This window comes from Myotis yumanensis, unplaced genomic scaffold (assembly GCF_028538775.1).
Source record: "Myotis yumanensis isolate MYYU_CA2020_CCGP unplaced genomic scaffold, mMyoYum1.0.hap1 SCAF_10, whole genome shotgun sequence".
NCBI classification, from domain to species: domain Eukaryota; kingdom Metazoa; phylum Chordata; class Mammalia; order Chiroptera; family Vespertilionidae; genus Myotis; species Myotis yumanensis.
In genome coordinates this window covers 3,752,450-3,772,625 of record NW_027223761.1, presented here as the reverse complement: position 1 = coordinate 3,772,625, position 20,176 = coordinate 3,752,450, and the positions used below count along the sequence as shown (strand labels likewise).

Here is a 20,176-nt window from a genome sequence, read left to right as displayed (position 1 = left end):
CAGAAAGCATTTGACAAAATCCAACACCCATTTTTAAAAAAAAATCAATCTCTATTGTTCAGATTATTAGAGTTGTTCCTTTTCCCCCCATAGCTCCCCTCCACCCAGTACCCACCCCACCGCCTCTCCTTACCACCCCCCGCCACTGTCTTCATCCATAGGTGTACGATTTTTGCCCAGTCTCTTCCTGCACCCCCACACTCCCTTCCCCCCGAGAATTGTCAGTCCATTCCCTTTCTATGCCCCTGATTCTATTCTGTTCACCAGTTTATTCTGTTCATCAGATTTTTTATTCACTTGATTTTTAGATTCATTTGTTGATAGATATGTATTTGTTGTCACTATGTTGTTCATAATTTTTATCTTTACCTTTTTCTTCTTCTTCCTCTTCTTAAAGAATACTGTTCAGCATTTCATATAATACTGGTTTGGTGGTGATGAACTCCTTTAGGTTTTTCTTATCTGTGAAGTTCTTTATCTGACCTTCAATTCTAAATGATAGCTTTGCTGGGTAGAGTAATCTTGGTAGTAGGTTCTTGCTATTCATCACTTTGAATATTTCTTGCCACTCCCTTCTGGCCTGCATAGTTTCTGTTGAGAAATCATCTGACAGTGGTATGGGTACTCCCTTGTAGGTAACTGACTATTTTTCTCTTGCTGCTTTTAAGATTCTCTCTTTGTCTTTTGCTCTTGGCATTTTAATTATGATGTGTCTTGGCGTGGACCTCTTTGGATTCCTCTTGTTTGGGGTTCTCTGTGCTTCCTAGACTTGTAAGTCTATTTCTTTCACGGGGTACGAGAAGTTTTCTGTCATTCTTTCTTTCTTTTTTTAAAAATATATTTTACTGATTTTTTTACAGAGAGGAAGGGAGAGGAACAGAGAGTTAGAAACATCGATGAGAGAGAATCATCGATCAGCTGCCTCCTGCACACCCCCCACTGGGGATGTGCCCGCAACCAAGGCACATGCCCTTGACCAGAATCGAACTTGGGATCCTTCAGTCTGCAGGCCGACGCTCTATCCACTGAGCCAAACTGGCCAGGGCTGTCATTATTTCTTCAAATAGGTTTTCAATATCTTGCTCTCTCTCTTCTTCTGGCACTCCTATAATTCGGATGTTGGTACGCTTGAAGTTGTCCCAGAGGCTCCTTACACTGTCTTCATATTTTTGAATTCTTTTTTCCTTTTGCTTTTCCATTTGGGTGTTTTTTTCTTCTTTGTATTTCAGATCTTTGACTTGATTCTTGCGATCCTCTAGTCTGCTGTTGGATCTTTGTATATTATTTTTTATTTCAATCAGTGTATGCTTAATTTCTAATTGGTCCTTTTTCATATTCTTGAGGGTATCACTATATTTCTCAGAGGTTTCTAGAAGATTCTTGAGTAGCCTTATAACCGTGGTTTTGAATTCTATATCCAGTAGTTTGCTTTCCTCCATTTCTTTCATTTGTGACCTGTTTCTTTGTCTCTGCATTTTGACTGCTTCCCTGTGTTGATAGAGTGGCTTTGTGTGCTAGGTGTCCTATAGGGTCCAGTGGCTCAGCCTCCCTAATTACCTGAGGTAGACACTCTTGGGGCATCCCTTTCTGGGCTGTGTGCACAGTCTTGTTGTAGTTAAGCCTTGATTGCTGTTGGTGTCACTGGGAGGAATTGACCTCCAGGTCAATTGGCTGTGAGGACCAGTTGTCAATGGGAGAACTTCTGTGCTGGAGACACCCTTATGGGGCAGGACTTGCTTCAGTGGGGCTTTGGTGCTCACTGAGTCTGCCCTCTAAATGTGTCTCTTATGGATGTGAAGAGTTGTAATCTGGATGGTCTCACTCTGACCACTGTGTAGACTGACTCTTGGATCTCCAAGGAGGTGCAAAGTCCGCCACTGCCTGATGCCACCCAGCAGGAGCTACAGAGAGATCTGCAGATTCCTCCTCTTTGTTTGGGGTTTGGAGATGCCCAGATGAGGCGCAGCTGTGGAGTAATGCAGGCTGCTGACAAGCCTTAGGCCAGTGGTTCTCAACCTTGGCTGCACATTAGAATCACCTGGGAATCTTTTTAAAATCCTGATTTCTGGACCTCATCCTCTGGAAATTCTGTTTCTTTTTTATGGGGTGAGGCCACAACATTAGCCAAGGTTGAGAACCAATACCTTAGGCCTTCTTTTGGAAACTCTGTGGTTCTCTGACCCAGCTACAGTTTGACAGGTTTTTAGGCGGAAAAAGGCCAGGCCATTAGTATGCAAAAACCTCTGTGCACAGCTTGGGTGGGTTGTAAATTGGGTGGGGTGTGGTCTCAGGGAATCACGGGGCGATGCAAACAGCAATGGCCTTCCCCCGGATAGGTCCCTGGGTCTCTGTGTCTCATGGCCCTATGTGGGAACAATAAACGCTGCAAGCACCTCTGCGAGAAAGCTGCCCTCACGCTCCGGCCCTATGCCAGACAGTACAGTTTCTCTCCGTATGAGTCTGGGTCCCCAAATTCTTGCCCAGAGCTGGAGTTCAGAGGAGTCGGGAGCTTGTATCTCCCTCCCGGCTGAAAAAGACAACAGCATACCCAGCTGCCAGCCCCTTCTGCGCGCCTCCGTACCTCCACACTTCCACACCTCTGCACCTCCTACCAGACTCAATGCGCTTTTCTCTTTCCTTCTAGTTGTAGAATTTCCACTCAGCCAGCCTTCCCGTGGTTCTGAATGATATTCATTTTGTCTTTTAGTTGTATTTTTAATGTGGTTGTGCGCGGCAGCAAGTTCAGGTGTTTAGCTATGCCACCATCTTGGTTGTCTCTAACACCCATTTTTGATAAAAACTCAGCAAAGTGGGAATAGAGGGAACATATCTCAACACAATAAAGGCCATATATGACAAACCTTCAGCCAACATCACACTCAATGGGCAAAAACTAAAACCATTTCCCCTAAGAACAGGAACAAGACAGGATGCCCAGTTTCATCACCCCTGTTCGACATAGTACTGGAAGTGCTAGCCATAGTGATCAGACAAGAAGAAGAAAAAGGCATCCAAGTTGGAAAAGAAGAAGTAAAACCGTTGTTATTTGCAGATGGCATATACTGTACATAAAAAACCCTAAAGACTCCATCAAAAAACTACTAGATTTAATAAATGAATTCAGCAATGTAGTAGGATACAAAATTAACACCTAAAAATCTATGGCTTTTTTATACACCAATAGTGAACTCACAGAGCGAGAAACTAAAAACAATAATCCCATTTACCATTTCAACAAAAAAAATTAAGATACTCAGGAATAAACTTAACTAAGGAAGTGAAAGACCTGTACTTGGAAAACTACAGGATGTTGAAAAAAGAGCTGGAGGAAGGCATAAACAAATGGCAGAATATAATGTGTTCATGGATTGGTAGAATAAACATCATTAAAATGTCCATACTACCCAAAGCAACCTATAGATTCAATGCAATCCCCATTAAGATACCAATGGCATATTTCACAGGCCTAGAAAAAACTCTCAAAAATATTTATATGGAATTAAAAAAGACCCCAAATAACTGCAGCAATCCCAAGAATGAAGAACAAAGTTGGAGGGATCACAATACCAGATATCAAGCTATATTGCAAAGCCACTGTTCTCAAAACTTCCTGGTACTGGCACAAGAACAGACATATAGACCAATGGAACCGAACATAGAACCCAGAAATCGACCCAAGCCATTATGCTCAATTAATATTTGATGAAGGAGGCAAGAGCATACAATGGAGACAGAATAGTCTCTTCAATAAATGGTGTTGGGAAAATTGGACAGATACATGCAACAAATGAAACTAGGCCACCAGCTTATACCATACATAAAAATAAACTCAAAGCCGAAACCGGTTTGGCTCAGTGGATAGAGCGTCGGCCTGCGGACTGAAAGGTCCCAGGTTCGATTCCGGTCAAGGGCATGTACCTGGGTTGCGGGCACATCCCCAGTAGGAGATGTGCAAGAGGCAGCTGTCGATGTTTCTCTCTCATCGATGTTTCTAACTCTCTATCTCTCTCCCTTTCTCTCTGCAAAAAATCAATAAAATATATTTTTAAAAGAAAACTCAAAATGGATAAAGGACTTAAATGTAAGATGGGAAACCATAAAAATCTTAGAAGAATCGATAGGCAACAAAATAGCAGACATATGTCATAGCAATAACTTTACCCATATAGCTCCTAGGATAGTGATGGCGAACCTATGACATGTGTGTCAGAGGTGACACGTGAACTCATTTTTTTGGTGGATTTTTCTTTGTTAAATGGCATTTAAATATATAAAATAAATATCAAAAATATAAATCTTTGTTTTACTATGGTTGCAAATACCAAAAAATTTATATATGTGACACAGCACCATAGTTAAGTTAGGATTTTTCAAATGCTGACACGCCGAGCTCAAAAGGTTCGCCATCACTGTCCTAGGACAATGGAAACTAAGGAGAAAATAAACAAACGGGACTACATCAAAATAAAAAGCTTCTGTACAGTAAAATAAACCATCAACAAAACAAGAAAGGCCACTGCATGGGAGAACATATTTGTCAATGTTATCTCAGATAAGGGTTTAATCTCCAAATTTTACAGAGAACTCATACAATTTAACAAAAGGAGGATAATCCAATAAAAAAAAATGGGCAAAGGACCTAACTAGACACTTTTTGAAAAAGGGCATACAGAAGGCCCTCTTCAAGAGACATATGAAAACATGATCAAAGTCACTAATCATCTGAGAGATGCAAATCAAAACGACAATGAGGTACCGTCTCACACCTGTCAGAATGGCTATCATCAACAAATCTACAAATGACAAGTGCTGGAGAGGATGTGGAGAAAAAGGAACACTCGTGGGCTGCTGGTGGGAATGCAGACTGGTGCAGCCACTATGGAAGACAGTATGGAGTTTCCTCAAAAAACTAAAAATGGAACTCCCATTTGACCCTGTGATCCCACTTCTAGGGATATATCCCAAGAAATCAGAAACACCAATCAGAAAGGATATATGCACCCATATGTTCATAGCAGCACAATTCACCATAGCTAAGATCTGGAAACAGCCTAACTGCCCATCAGCAGATGAGTAGGTTAGAAAACTGTGGTACATCTACACAATGATTCGAATACTACACAGCTGTAAAAAAGAAGGAACTCAACATTCGCAACAGCATGGATGGAACTGGAGAGCATTATGTTAAGTGAAATAAGCCAGAGAAAAATAAATATCACATGATCTCATTCATTTGTGGAATATAATGAACAACATAAACTGATAAACAAAAATAGAGCCAAAGGAAAAAATATTTTAGCATATAATTGAAGTAATTTGGTTATTTGCAGATTATGAATATTTCCTACAACTTTAGTCATATTATACTGGTACTATATTAGTACATTTTGGTAATATTATTATACTTAAAATCTTTTTTTCTTGAAATATTAATGTTTATTGCAAGGAATAAATTATATTTAAAATCATTTTTCTTGAAATATTAATTTTTATTGCACGTAAATGGATAATTATTTTGTATCTACAATCTGGTAATAGATTTATTTTGTATATTGTAAAAAACAAACAAAAAAAACAAATATCCATGCACAATACACATATGCCCACATGTATTACACATACATTCTGGACAAATCTTCCCTCCCCCAATGTATAAGGTCATTTTTCCAGGCTTCCAATTATTCAGAGGTTAACCTCTACAGTCTGGAAGCTACAGCAGGCTGAGGACCTCACAGGGGACAAGAGCCCCCCAACCCCCCCACCCCCAAACACACACACAATCACACATTCTTCCCATGGGGTGAGCATCAGTAAGCAAATCCCCAGGCAGAGCTGCAGCTCCCAGCCCGGGCCTCTGCAGCTCCCTGAAATCTGTCTCACCTTCCTGGCTGTTTCCTTGCAGTTCCGTGAAGAGCCCAACCCTGGAGACCTGATTGAGATTTTACACATCGGCTCCTCGCACTGGGCCCTCTATGTGGGCGATGGTTATGTGGTCCACCTGGCTCCCCCAGGTAAGGGGGGGTGAAAGTATAACTTTCCAGAGATTTGTGACCATGAGGAGAACAATTTAAGGCCAAATGCCACCCGGGGAACCAGCGTTGCTTTCTCCCTGAGCAGTGCTTGTGCTCACAGCTCATCTGTATTCCTTGGAGGCATCTCAGTGTCCCTCTAGTCTTGAACCAGCAGGGAAAGAGGTCCGTGGGCCAAGGGAAGCTGGGCTGGGGCCGCATTGGAACTCTCCAACTCCATGACCTTTAGCTGGGTGCGCAGACAGATTTTCCTAAACCAGCAGCGACTCTGGGTGTCCCGTTCTCATAAAGGAAAAGGATCAAGATGGTGGATGATCAACTAGATGATGTCCATTCATATCATGGAGGAACAATAGCAGCCACTGACCATCAGAATATTCATTAGTTTGAAAAAGTATTCACAGCTAATTAAGTAAGAAGAGTAAAATCCGTGAATCCTCCAATCACATTGGTGAAGGGACAGACACCAAGGCTCAATAGTGTAATCCCTGGCCCTTCTTCCCTGTCTTGTGTCTTCTCTCTCCCTCCCTGGCCTCCCCCTGCAGTTCCTGATACTCGTGTGTCTGATTCCAGGGGAGAACTCAGAGGCTGGTGCCCTCACCGGCTTAGGGGAGGTGAAAAGGCAGCTCCTGGTGGAAGTGGTGGGAAACTGCTTCTATAAGGTCAACAACCACTTGGACCACCTGTACAAACCACGGCCCATAAAGGAGATGCTCAGATCTGGGAAGGAGATGGTTGGTCAGGAGATGGAGTACAGTGTTCTGAGCAGGAACTGTGAGCACTTTGTCACGGATCTGAGATATGGCAAGGCCCATGACCACCAGGTAAGTTCCTCTGGTGGGGGGCTCCCTCTACCTTGATAGGTCTCTTTGGGGTAGAGGAGACAGGGCTGTGCATCCAAAAGAAAAAAATACCCCCAATGATGTAAAATTATGCTCCCTGCCTCCTCTTAGCTGGGAGTTAGCATGTCAGAGAACAAATCTCACGTCAGTTTCTGATCCATTCAGGGTCTTTGAACAAGTCACTTCCTCTGAGGCCTCAGTTTCCCCAAGTGCAGAAGGAGGGGATGTTGGAGGACCTCTGGGCTCTGGCCACCTCTATCCCTTTAGGATCCTTCGCCTCTAAGACCCACCCTAAAGGCAGCTCCTGATGCCCTGTGTGCTGTCAGGGAAAGTCTGGGCCAACCCGGGACCATGACAGGTCTCCTAAGGCCCCAGAGAGCCCTCGGGCAAGAGATGCTCAAGGTCTGTGGCCCATGTAAGAGCTCGAGGACATGTTCTGTAAGGTCTGGGCACATCCTTACCGCTCTCCTCTTTCCCTAGCAAACACAGCTAGTAAGAGGCAGAAGCAGGATTCAATGCCCAGTGCTCCCGGCTCTTTCTGCTGAACCACAGCACCTCCAGGGCTCACAGCCCCTGTGACTGGGTGATGGGCAGCCTGGATGGAGGAGATGAGGGGAGGAGGAGCAGGATTGGGAGGGGAATTAGAGATGTGATTCTCAGGTGGGGTGTTGAGGTGACTATTAGACATGCAGGTGGACCTGTTGAGTATAATTAGGACGTGTGAGTTGAGTCAGGGCTGAAGTGGGAGTGGAGATAGAAGTTTTTTGGGAACAGTACACAGAGCACAGTGATCCCTGAGGCCATGGTTTCCCGTTGTCACCCCTCAGCTCTGCCACCACCTCCCTCTGCAGAGCTGGAGCCCAGGTAGAGCCCAGACCACAGAGCCATTCCCACTTTCACCCCAGAGCTCTGACCCGGGAGCCCAGGAGGGAAGCCTCCTGCCTTATCCAGCCCTGTCTCCACCAATTGGCCCCACCCAGGAGGCTCACACAGGCCCTGGAGTGGGTGGGACAGAAGTCTGGGGGTTGGTCAGAAAGACATGGGGTCACATAATCGGGAACAGGATGGCCCTGAATAAAGTCATGAGGGAAAGATGAACAAAGGAGTGAATTCCAGAGAAGCTTCCAGGCTAAATGACCACTGTTGGATGTTGGCATGGAATGAGGGCAAAGGGAAGCTGGCCCCTGGTCTCAGATTGGGCGGCCTGGGGTGAGCACTGCAGCAGATTAGCTGAGGTCAGACACAAACAGGAAGAAAAACTGAAAAATTCTCAAATCAAGAAGCTGTGGCACCCTGGGCAGAAACACTGAGGAGCAGGGAGGAGGTGATAAAGCAGGAAGGGAGGAAAGGAGACCACGATGAGGCAGAGAAGACCCAGTGCAGCCACTGCCGCCTGAGTGTCCCTGGGCAAGTCCCTCTACCTCTCTGATCCTCAGTTTCCCCAGCTGAGCACATGGGTGCTGCTTCCTTCCCCTGGGCTTGGGAGGGTGGCAATTAAGGTGGGAAATGTGCCAGCAGAGCCTGCGAGGTGACTGTGAGCCCTGTCCCCAGGGCAGGAAGCAGGGAAACAACAGGAGGCCTTCTCCAATGCTCAGGTGCCCTTAGGGTGCTGTCACCTGCTGTCTGTCAGCTCAGCATCTTCAAGGGTCTGTGTGCTGGGGCTGGGAGGGCAGAGTGTGAGGTGGTGGGTGTTGGGTCCATGCACAGCCAGGGCAAATACATGATGAAGACATGAGGATCAGTGTGTGCGAGCAGAGAAGCTCAGACTCACCTGGACAATGTTGTGGGGGATAGGCCTGGGCCTCAGCCTCAGGGAAGGGGGTTACATACAGGCTGTTGTGTTATCACCCTCCAGACACATACAATACACCTGCATATGCATGTCTGCATCCTAGTGTGTGTGCATGTACATGCAACACACAACATATCCATGCACAATACACACAGACACACATACATTACACACACATTCTGAACAAATCTTCACTCTCCCAATTAACAAGGTATTATTCCAGGCTTCCAGTTACTCAGAGGGCAACCTATAGAAGCTACAGCAGGCTGAGGTCCCCACAGGGGACATGAGGTCCCCCCCACCCATCACCCCCCCCACACACACATTCTTCTCATGGGGTGAGCATCAGTAAGCAAATCCCTAAGCAGAGCTGTAGCTCCAGCCAGGCCCTCTGCAGCTCCCTGAAATCTGTCTCACCTTCCTGGTTGTTTCTTTGCAGATTCATGCAGAGCCCAACCCTGGAGACCTGATTGAGATTTCGCTCATTGGCTCCTCGCACTGGGCCCTCTATGTGGGCGATGGTTATATGATCCACCTGGCTCCCCCAGGTAAGGGGGGTTGAAAGTTTAAGTCTCCAGAGAATTGTTAACATGATGAGAACAATTCAACACCAATTGCCACCCTGGAAACCAGTGTTGGTTCTCCCTGAGCTGTGCTTGAGTTCCCCCTATTTCCGAGTCCCTTGGAGGCATCTCAGTGGTCCCTCAGTGTCAGGGCCAGCCTGACAGGGTTGAGCCGGGCTGAGGCAGGGAGGTAGGAATTGAGAAAAGAAAGAAAGACAGGAAAGCGGGATCGGGAGGGCCCCAGTTCTCTTGATGAACTGAAGCCACTTTATTAGCCACACAATACTATTTATACACAACACACTGAATAGGAGGTCTGTCAAGAGGAATGTATTCTTTGTTCCTCTTAATCTCTAAGGGAAGGACACAGCAGAAGGACAAGTTCTCAGTACAGCATATCTCAGTAAAAAGTTACAGACTTCTTGGTAAGCTATGAAAGGCTGATCTCATTCTACAAATATTGCTCTTATTCTACTGATAAACGCCATCCAAACAAGTCTGGGAAAACTGTGTGGGTAAGGGTCCCAGTCTTGCTAGCCCCTACAGGTGCAAGGACCTTGCCAGCTTACATCTGGCCCCCAACACCTCAGGTCCTGACACAACAGGAAAAGAGGTCCGTTGGCCTCAGTGAAGACGGGCTGTGTCAGTATTTGGAGCTTGCCAGCTCCATGCCCTTTAGCTGGACATGCAGACAGATTTCCCTAAACCAGCAGCGTCTCTGGGTGTCCACAGTCCCATAAAGGAGAAGGATCAATGACGGTGGATGGTCAACTAGACGATGTCCACTCATATCATGGAGCACAATCACAGCCACTGACCATCAGAATATTCATTAGCTTGAAAAAGTATTCACAGCTCATTTAGTAAAAAGATAAAATCCGTGAATCCTCCAATCACATTGGTGAAGGGACAGACACCAAGGCTCAATAGTGTCATCCCTGGCCCTTCTTCCCTGTCTTGTGTCTTCTCTCTCCCTCCCTGGCCTCCCCTGCAGTTCCTGATACTCGTGTGTCTGATTCCAGGGGAGAACTCTGAGGCTGGCGCCCCCACCGGCTTAGGGGAGGTGAAATGGCAGCTCCTTGAGGAAGTGGTGGGAAACTGCTCCTATGAGGTCAGCAACCACTTGGACCACCTGTACAAACCACGGCCCATAAAGGAGATGCTCAGTTCTGGGAAGGAGATGCTTGGTATGGAGATGGAGTACAGTGTTCTCAGCAGGAACTGTGAGCACTTTGTCACCGATCTGAGATACGGCAAGGCCCGCAGCCGGAAGGTAAGGCCTTCTGGAGAGCTCCCTCTCCCTTCTGGAGGTCTGCTTACGGTGGGCGTGACAGAGATGACTACCCAGAAGATAAAAATACCACGAAGGATGCAAATATATGCTCCCTGCCTCCTGCTGGCTGGGAGTCAGGATGTCTGAGATCAAATCTCAGGTCTGTTCCTGATCCACTCAGGGTCTTTGAACAGGTCACTTCCTCTCTGGGTCTCAGGTTCCCCAAGTGCAGAAGGAGAGGATGTTGGAGGACTTCTGAGGCTCTGGCCACCTCTATCCCTTTAGAATCCTTCACCTCTAAGACCCACCCTAAAGGCAGCTCCTGATGCCCTGTGTGCTGTCAGGGAAAGTCTGGGCCAACCCGGGACCATGACAGGTCTCCTAAGGCCCCAGAGAGCCCTTGGGCAAGAGATGCTCAAGGCCTGTGGCCCATGTAAGAGCTCAAGAACATTACTATGAAAGGTCTGGGCACAGATTTAACCCATTCCCTTGCCCCTCTTCTGAGTTCATTGTCCAAACTACACAGCTAGTAAGAGGCAGAAGCAGATTCAATCCCCAGTGCTCCCGGCTCTTTCTGCTGAACCACAGCACCTCCAGGGCTCACAGCCCCTGTGACTGGGTGATGGGCAGCCTGGATGGAGGAGATGAGAGGAGGAGGAGCAGGTTTGGGAGGATAATTAAGATTTGATGCTCATGTGGGATGTTGAGATGACCATTAGACATCCAGGTGGACCTGTTGAGTAGCAGCTGAATCTGTGAGTCTGGAGTTCAGGCTGAGCTAAAGCTAGAGATAGAAGTCTCCAGGCTGCACTTGGGAACAGTACACAGAGCACAGTGATCCCTGAGGCCATGGTTTACCACCCTCTCCCCTCAGATTTGCCACCACCTCCCTCTGCAGAGGTAGAGCCCAGGTAGAGCTCAGACCACAGAGCCATTCCCACTTTCACCCCCAGAGCTCTGGCCCAATGAGCCCAAACAAGAAGCCCCTTCCCTACCTATTCTGGTCATGGCCAAATGGCCCCACCATGGAGGCTCACACAGGCCCTGGAGTGGGTGGGACAGAAGTCTGGGGTTGGGTCTGTAAAACATGGGGTCACATAATCGGGAATAGAATGGCCCTGGATAAAGTCATGGGGGAAAGATGAACAAAGAAGTGAATTCTAGAAAAGCTTCCAGGCTAAATGACCACTGCTGGATGTTGGCATGGAATGAGGGCAAAGGGAAGCTGGCCCCTGGACTCAGATTGGGCGGCCTGGGGTGAGCACTGTGGAAGGTTAGCTGAGGTCAGACACAAACTGGAAGATAAACTGAAAAATTCTCATTCAGGAAGCTGTGGTGCCCTCGACAGTGACACTGAGGAGCAGGGAGGAGGTCATAAGATAGGAAGGGATGAAAGAAGACCATGGTGGGGCAGAGAAGACCCAGTGCAGCCACTGCCGGCTGAGTGCCCTGGGCAGCTCCCTCTACCTCTCTGATCCTCAGTTTCCCCAGCTGAGCACGTGGGTGCTGCTTCCTTCCCCTGGGCTTGGGAGGGTGGCAGTTATGGGGGAAATGTTCCCGTAGAGCCTGCTGGGGGACTGTGAGCCCTGTCCCCAGGCCAGGAAGCAGGGAAACAACAGGAGGGCCTTCTCCAATGCTCAGGTGCCCTCAGGATGCTGTCACCTGCTGTCTGTCAGCTCAGCATCTTCTTGAGTCCGTGTGCCGGGGCTGGGAGGGCAGAGTTTGAGGTGGTGGGTGTTGGGTCCATGCACAGCCAGGGCAAACACATGATGGAGACATGCGGGTCAGTGTGTGAGAGCAGAGAAGCTCAGACTCACCTGGACAATGTTGTGGGGGATGGGCCTGGGCCCCAGCCTCAGGGAAGGGGGTTACATACAGGCTGTTGTGTTATCACCCTCCAGACACGTACACAGTACACCTGCATATGCATGTCTGCATCCTAGTGTGAATGTATGTACATGAAACACACAAAATATCCATGCACAATACATACAGACACACATACAGTACATACACATTCTGTACAAATCTTCACTCTCCCAATGCACAAGGTAATTTTTTCAGTGTTCCAGTTACTCACAGGGCAACCTCTAAAAGCTACAGCAGGCTGAGGACCTAACAGCGTACTAGAGTCCTCCACACACACACACACACACACACACACACACACACATTCTTCCCATGGGGTGAGCATCAGTAAGCAAATCCCCAGGCGGAGCTGCAGCTCCCAGCTCGGGCCTCTGCAGCTCCCTGAAATCTGTCTCACCTTCCTGGCTGTTTCCTTGCAGTTTCGTGAAGAGCCCAACCCTGGAGACCTGATTGAGATTTCCCGCATTGACTCCTCGCACTGGGCTCTCTATGTAGGCAATGGTTATGTGGTCCACCTGGCTCCCCCAGGTAAGGGGGGGTGAAAGTGTAAGTCTCCAGAGATTTGTTAACATGATGAGAACAATTTAAAGCCAAATGCCACCCTGGGAACCAGTGTTAGTTTCTCCATGAGCTGTGCTTGGGTTCCCCCTACATCCGAGTCCCTTGGGGACATCTCAGTGGCCCCTCAGGTCGTGACCCAGCAGGGAAAGAGGTCCGTGGGACCCAGGGAAGCTGGGCTGGGGCCGCATTGGATGCTCTCCAGCTCCGGCCCTTTAGCTGGACATGCAGACAGATTTCCCTAAACCAGCAGTGTCTCTGGGGTCCACAGTCTCATAAAGGAGAAGGGTCAGTGACGGTGGATGATCAAACGATGTCCATTATTATCATGGAGCCCAATCGCAGCCACTGACCATCAGAATGTTCATTAGCTTGAAAAAATATTCACAGCTCATTTAGTAAAAAGATAAAATCCGAGAATCCTCCAATCACATTGGTGAAGGGACAGACACCAAGGCTCAATAATGTGATCCCTGGCCCTTCTTCCCTGTCTTGTGTCTTCTCTCTCCCTCCCTGGCCTCCCCCTGCAGTTCCTGATACTCCTGTGTCTGATTCCAGGGGAGAACTCTGAGGCTGGTGCCCCCACCGGCTTAGGGGAGGTGAAAAGGCAGCTCCTTGTGGAAGTTTTAGAAAACTGCTTCTATAAGGTCAACAACCACTTGGACCACCTGTACAAACCACGGCCCATACATGAGATGATCAGTTCTGGGAAGGAGATGGTTGGTAAGAAGATGGAGCACAGTGTTCTGAGCAGGAACTGTGAGCACTTTGTCAAGGATCTGAGATACGGCAAGGCCCACAGCCGGAAGGTAATGTCGTCTGTGGGTGCTCCCTCTCTCTTCTGGAGATCTGGTTGGGGTTGGGGTGACAGCATCCTGAAGAAAAATTTAACTCGAATAATACAAAATTGTGCTCTCTGCTCCCATATCCCTGCGGGCTGGGAGTTAGGATGTCTGAGATCAAATCTCGAGACTATTCCTGATCCATTCAGGGTCTTTCAACAGGTCACTTCTTCTCAGACCTCAGTTTCCCCATGTGCAGAAGCAGGGGATTGTTTGGAGGACCTCTGGGGTCTGGCCACCTCTTTTCATTTAAGATCCTTTGTATCTAAGACCCACCCTAAAGGCAGCTCCTGATGCCCTGTGTGCTGTCAGGGAAAGTCTGGGCCAACCTGGGACCATGACAGGTCTCCTAAGGCCCCAGAGAGCCCTCGGGCAAGAGATGCTCAAGGTCTGAGGTCCATGTAAGAGCTCGAGGACATGTTATGTAAGATCTGGGCACATCCTTACCGCTCCCTCTTCCCCCTCTTAGCAAAGCACAGCTAGTAAGAGGCAGAAGCAGGATTCAATGCCCAGTGATCCCTGCTCTTTCTGCTGAACCACAGCACCTCCAGGGCTCACAGCCCCTGTGATTGGGTGACTGGCAGCTTGGATGGAGGAGATGAGGGGAGGAGGAGCAGGATTGGGAGGGAAATTAAGGATTTGATGCTCAGGTGGGGTGTTGAGGTGACCAGTTAGACATCCAGGTAGAGCTCTTGAGTAGCAGTTGGACGTGTGAGTCTGGAGTTCAGGGCTGGGATGGGTCTGGGCATAGAAGTTTCCAGAAGGAACTTGGGAACAGTACACAGAGCACAGTGATCCCTGAGGCCATGGTTTCCCATCATCTCCCCTCAGCTCTGCCACCACCTCCCTCTGCAGAGCTGGAGGCCAGACCACAGAGCCATTCCACTTTCAACCCCAGAGCTCTGGCCTTAGGAGCCCAAGCAGGATGCTCCTCCCCTATGCTCCCAAGCCAGGACCAAATGGCCCACCATGGAGGTTCACCCAGACCCTCGAGTGGGTGGGACAGAAGTTTGGGGGTTTGTCGGGAAAACATGGGGTCACATAATCAACTACAGCATGACCCTGAATGAAGTCATGGGGGAAAGATGAACAAAGAAGTGAATTCCAGAGAAGCTTCCAGGCTAAATGACCACTGTTGGATGTTGGCATGGAATGAGGGCAAAGGGAAGCTGGCCCCCGGTCTCAGATTGGGCGGCCTGGGGTGAGTGCTGCAGGAGGTTAGCTGAGGTCAGACACAAACAGGAAGATAAACTGATAAATTCTCAAATCAGGAAGCTGTGGTGCCCTGGGCAGGGACACTGAGGAGCAGGGAGGAGATGATAAGGCAGGAGGGAGGGAGGAAAGGGGACCGGGAAGGGTCGGGGCAGAGAAGACCCCGTGCAGCCACTGCCGGCTGAGTGTCCCTGGGCAAGTCCCTCTACCTGTCTGATCCTTGGTTTCCCCAGCTGAGCAAGGGGTGCTGCTTCCTTCCCCTGGGCTTGGGAGGGTGGCATTATGGGAGGAAATGTGCCAGCAGAGCCTGCTGGGGGACTGTGAGCCCTGTCCCCAGGGCAGGAAGCAGGGAAACAACAGGAGGGCCTTCTCCAATGCTCAGGTGCCCTTAGGATGCTGTCACCTGCTGTCTGTCAGCTCAGCATCTTCAAGGGTCCGTGTACCAGGGCTGGGAGGGCAGAGTGTAAGGTGGTGGGTGTTGGGGCCATGCACAGCCACGGCAAACACAGGATGGAGACATGAGGGTCAGTGTGTGAGAGCAGAGAAGCTCAGACTCACCTGGACAATGTTGTGGGGGATGGGCCTGGGCCCCAGCCTCAGGAAGGGCGTTACATACAGGCTGTTGTGTTACCACCCTCCAGACACATACAATACACCTGCATATGTATGTCTGCATCCTAGTTTGTGTGCATGTAAACACACACACAACATATCCATGTAGATTACACACATGCATATCACACACTTTCTGGATAAATCTTCACTCTCTCAAAGCACAAGGTATTTTTTCCAGGTTTCCAGTTACTCACAGGGAAACCTCTGGAACTACAGCAGGTTGAGTACCTCACAAGGAACCTGAGTCCCACCCGCCCCGAACCGCCCTCCCCCAGCAGCGCGCACGCGCATACACACACACACACACACACACACACATACACACACACACTTTTTATGGGGTGAGCATCAGTAAGCAAATCTCCAGGCAAAGCTGCAGCTCCCTGAAATCTGTCTCACCTTCCTGGCTGTTTTCTTGCAGTTTCGTGCAAAGCCCAAGCCTGGAGACATGATTGAGATTCCCCGCATTGGCTCCTCACACTGGGCCCTCTATGTGGGCGATGGTTATGTGGTCCACCTGGCTCCCCCAGGTAAGGGGGGTTGAGAGGGGGGTTGAATCTCTCCAAAGATTTGTTTACATGATGAGAACAACTGAAAACCAAATGCCACCCTGGAATCCGAGTTGGATTCTCCCTGGGTGGGGCTTGTGCTCACTGCACATCCGTGTCCCTTGGGTGCATCTCAGTGGTCCCTCAGGTCCTGACCCAGCAGGGAAAGAGGTCCGTGGGCCCCAGGGAAGCCGGGCTGCGCCCGCATTGGACGCTCTCCAGCTCGGGCCCGTTAGCTTGGCGCGCAGACAGATTTCCCTATACCAGCAGCGTCTCTGGGGGTCCCGGTCTCAGGAAGGGACTGCCTCTCAGTGCTGTGTCCTGTTGCTCAGGGGATGTCACAGAACAGGGCGTCCTGACAGGGTTTCCTGAACACCCTCCACGGAGCAGCTCTCCCAGGTCACACATCACAGAGAGTCTCACACAAATGCACACGAGCACCTGGAACCTTGATGGGCCGCAGGGACAGCAGAAGCAGGATGACAGCCGGTCAGAGGAGCAGGCAGGCCCCACACTGTGTATCGTCCATGAGAGAAAGGTGCTGGGATGAGACCGGGCACTGGGAGCACAGGAGCTGGTGCCCTGCAGAGCAATGGCACCCACACCTCGGACAGCAAGCGTTTGTGTTCTCGCTGGACAGAAACCGTCTCACGATCAGAAGAATCTGCTTGTCACTGACCAGGTTCTGTACGCTGTCACCTACACTGACAGAGTGGAAAACTGTCAGAATGGATGGCAAATAGTAAGCGAAACCCACCTAATGCAGACGACACTTAGGAGGCTGGGAACAGGGAGTGTGAGTGTGAGGACCGGGTCCTGCTGTGTGAGTGCAGGTGGTGTTTCCTCAAGGACGGGTGCTAAGTGCAGCATCAGCCTCGAGACTCAGCACATAAAGGGAGCCCGCTGGTTCGCATGCTCCTTAGTTCCCTCCTCTTAGAGAGCAAAACCCAGGCTCCAGGTCAATGGGATTTGGATGCCACCAGCTGGAAGCGCTGTGTGGACTCTCCGTGTGGCCAGAGCTGCCAGAAAAGGCTGATGATGCCTCAGGGTCCAATATCGGTTGTCAAATGGAGGTGAGAGTATTTACCATGAAGTGCAGAAGGAGAATAAATGAGGGAATATATGAAATTTGCACAGCAGAGTCTGAAACACAGTGGGAGTAGAACAACTTTGATCTCTTTCTGAAGCACACAAGTCCAAAGAGGAACAAATACAATTTACTACCGTTGTTTACGGTGGATAAGCTATAAACCAGCCAATACTAGGGACTTGGTCAACTAGATGATGTCCATTCATATAATGGAACACAGTGGCAGCCACTGACCATCACAACATTGATTAACATGAAAAGTCTTCACAACTCGTTAAGGAAAAGAGCAAAATCACTGAAACCTCCAATCACATTGGTGAAGGGACAGAAACAAAGCTCAATAGTGTCATCCCCTGGCCCTTCCTCCATGTCTTCTGTCTTCTCTCTCCCTCCCTGGCCTCCCCCTGCAGTTCCTGATACTAGTGTGTCTGATTCCAGGGGAGAACTCTGAGGCTGGTGCCCCCACCGGCTTAGGGGAGGTGAAAAGGCAGCTCCTTGAGGAAGTGATGGGAAACTGCTCTTATGAGGTCAACAACCACTTGGACCACCTGTACAAACCACGGCCCATAGAGGAGATGGTCAGATCTGGGAAGGAGATGGTTGGTAAGGAGATGGAGTACAGTGATCTGAGCAGGAACTGTGAGCACTTTGTCACAGATCTGAGATACGGCAAGGCCCACAGCCGGCAGGTAAGGCCTTTCTGGGGGCTCCCTCTCCCTTCTGGAGGTCCTCTTGGGATGGGGTTGACATACCTCACTACCCAGAAGAAAAATTACCCTGAATGATGCACACATGGGCTCTGGGGTTCCACTGGCTGGGAGTCATATCTTAGAGAAAAACATAGGTCTTCTACTAATCCACTCAGATTATTTTGCAGGGCACTTCCTGCCCGGGCCTGAGTGTCGCCATATGAACAACTGGGTGCTGCCTCCTTCCCTATCCACCCAAATTAATATAAGCTCTCGCTCAGCTTTAACCCCTTCCTCCTTGCCATTTTACCAACACAAGCTACTAAGGATTCAAACCCAGTGGTCCCTGCTCTTTCTGCTGAACCATAGCACCTCTAGGGCTGGAGGACCAGTGATTTGGTTATTGGGGTCCCTAGATATAGAGGAACGACAGGAAGTAGAGCAGGTGACAGATAAAAATTAAGGATTTCTTGCTCAGATGGGGATTTTGAGGTGACCCGTTAGACATCCGGGTAGAGTTGTTGAGTAGCAGTTGGACAAGTGAGTCTGCTGTTCGTGTCTGAGGTGGGGCTGGAGATAGATGTTTCCAGGCTTCACTTGGGAACAGTACACAGAGCACAGTGATCCCTGAGGCCATGCCTTCCCATTGTCTCCCCTCAGCTCTGCCACAATCCACCCGATGCAGAGCTGGAGTCCAGGTAGAGCCCAGACCACAGAGCCATTCCCATTTTTACCCCCAGAGCTCTGGCCCCAGGAGCCCAGGCAGGAAGCCCTCTTCCCTACCCACCCCCATCAGGACCAATGGCCCCACCATGGAGGCTCACACAGGCCCTGGAGTGGGTGGGACAGAAGTCTGGGGGTTGGTCAGAAAGACATGGGGTCACATAATCAACTACAGCATGGCCCTGAATGAAGTCATCGGGGAAAGATGAACAAAGAAGTAAATTCCAGAGAAGCTTCCAGGCTAAATGACCACTGTTGGATGTTGGCATGGAATGAGGGCAAAGGGAAGCTGGCCCCTGGTCTCAGATTGGGCGGCCTGGGGTGAGCGCTGCAGGAGGTTAGCTGAGGTCAGACACAAACAGGAAGAAAAAGTGAAAAATTCTCAAATCAGGAAGCTGTGGTGCCCTGGGCAGGGACACTGAGGAGCAGGGAGGAGATGATAAGGCAGGAAGGGAGGGAGGAAAGGGGACCAGGAAGGGTCGGGGCAGAGAAGACCCAGTGCAGCCACTGCCGGCTGAGTGTCCCTGGGCAAGTCCCTCTACCTCTCTGATCCTCAGTTTCCCCAGCTGAGCATGTGGGTGCTGCTTCCTTCCCCTGGGCTTGGGAGGGTGGCATTATGGGAGGAAATGTGCCAGCAGAGCCTGCTGGGGGACTGTGAGCCCTGTCCCCAGGGCAGGAAGCAGGGAAACAACAGGAGGGCCTTCTCCAATGCTCAGGTGCCCTCAGGATGCTGTCACCTGCTGTCTGTCAGCTCAGCATCTTCAAGGGTCCGTATACCGGGGCTGGGAGGGCAGAGTGTGAGGTGGTGGGTGTTGGGGCCATGCACAGCCACGGCAAACACATGATGGAGACATGAGGGTCAGTGTGTGAGAACAGAGAAGCTCAGACTCACCTGGACAATGTTGTGGGGAATGGGCCTGGGCCCCAGCCTCAGGGAAGGGGGTTTACATACAGGCTGTTGTGTTACCACCCTCCAGACACATACACAATCCACCTGCGTATGCGTGTCTGCATCCTCCTGTGTACATGTACGTGCAATATACAACATGTCCATGCACAATATACACAAACACACCCATGCCTTGCACACAGATTCTGCCGTTGCAAATGGTAAGAGTTCCTTCTTTTTTTTTTTTTTTACAGCAGCATAGTATTCCATCATGTAGATGTACCACAGTTTTCTAATCCATTCATCTACTGATGGGCACTTAGGCTGTTTCCAGATCTTAGCTATGGTGAATTGTGCTGCTATGAACATATGGGTGCATATATCCTTTCTGATTGGTGTTTCTGGTTTCTTGGGATATATTCCTAGAAGAGGGATCACAGGGTCAAATGGGAGTTCCATTTCCAATTTTTTGAGGAAACTCCATACTGTCTTCCATAGTGGCTGCACCAGTCTGCATTCCCACCAGCAGCCCACGAGTGTTCCTTTTTCTCCACATCCTCTCCAGCACTTGTCGTTTGTTGATTTGTTGATGATAGCCAGTCTGACAGGTGTGAGATGGTACCTCATTGTTGTTTTGATTTG

General features: G+C 49.3%; 1 protein-coding gene across 1 annotated transcript in view; it reads left to right on the top strand.

Annotated features, from left to right (window-relative positions):
- Positions 1-20,176, top strand: part of LOC139018666 (uncharacterized) — a 66,898-nt gene that overhangs the window by 20,392 nt on the left and 26,330 nt on the right. The window contains exons 10-17 of the mRNA XM_070427318.1: positions 5,903-6,011; positions 6,603-6,853; positions 9,103-9,211; positions 10,249-10,499; positions 12,788-12,896; positions 13,485-13,735; positions 16,017-16,125; positions 17,672-17,922. Coding sequence (XP_070283419.1) covers positions 5,903-6,011; positions 6,603-6,853; positions 9,103-9,211; positions 10,249-10,499; positions 12,788-12,896; positions 13,485-13,735; positions 16,017-16,125; positions 17,672-17,922 — 1,440 coding nt within the window. The remainder of the gene's footprint in view (positions 1-5,902; positions 6,012-6,602; positions 6,854-9,102; positions 9,212-10,248; positions 10,500-12,787; positions 12,897-13,484; positions 13,736-16,016; positions 16,126-17,671; positions 17,923-20,176) is intronic.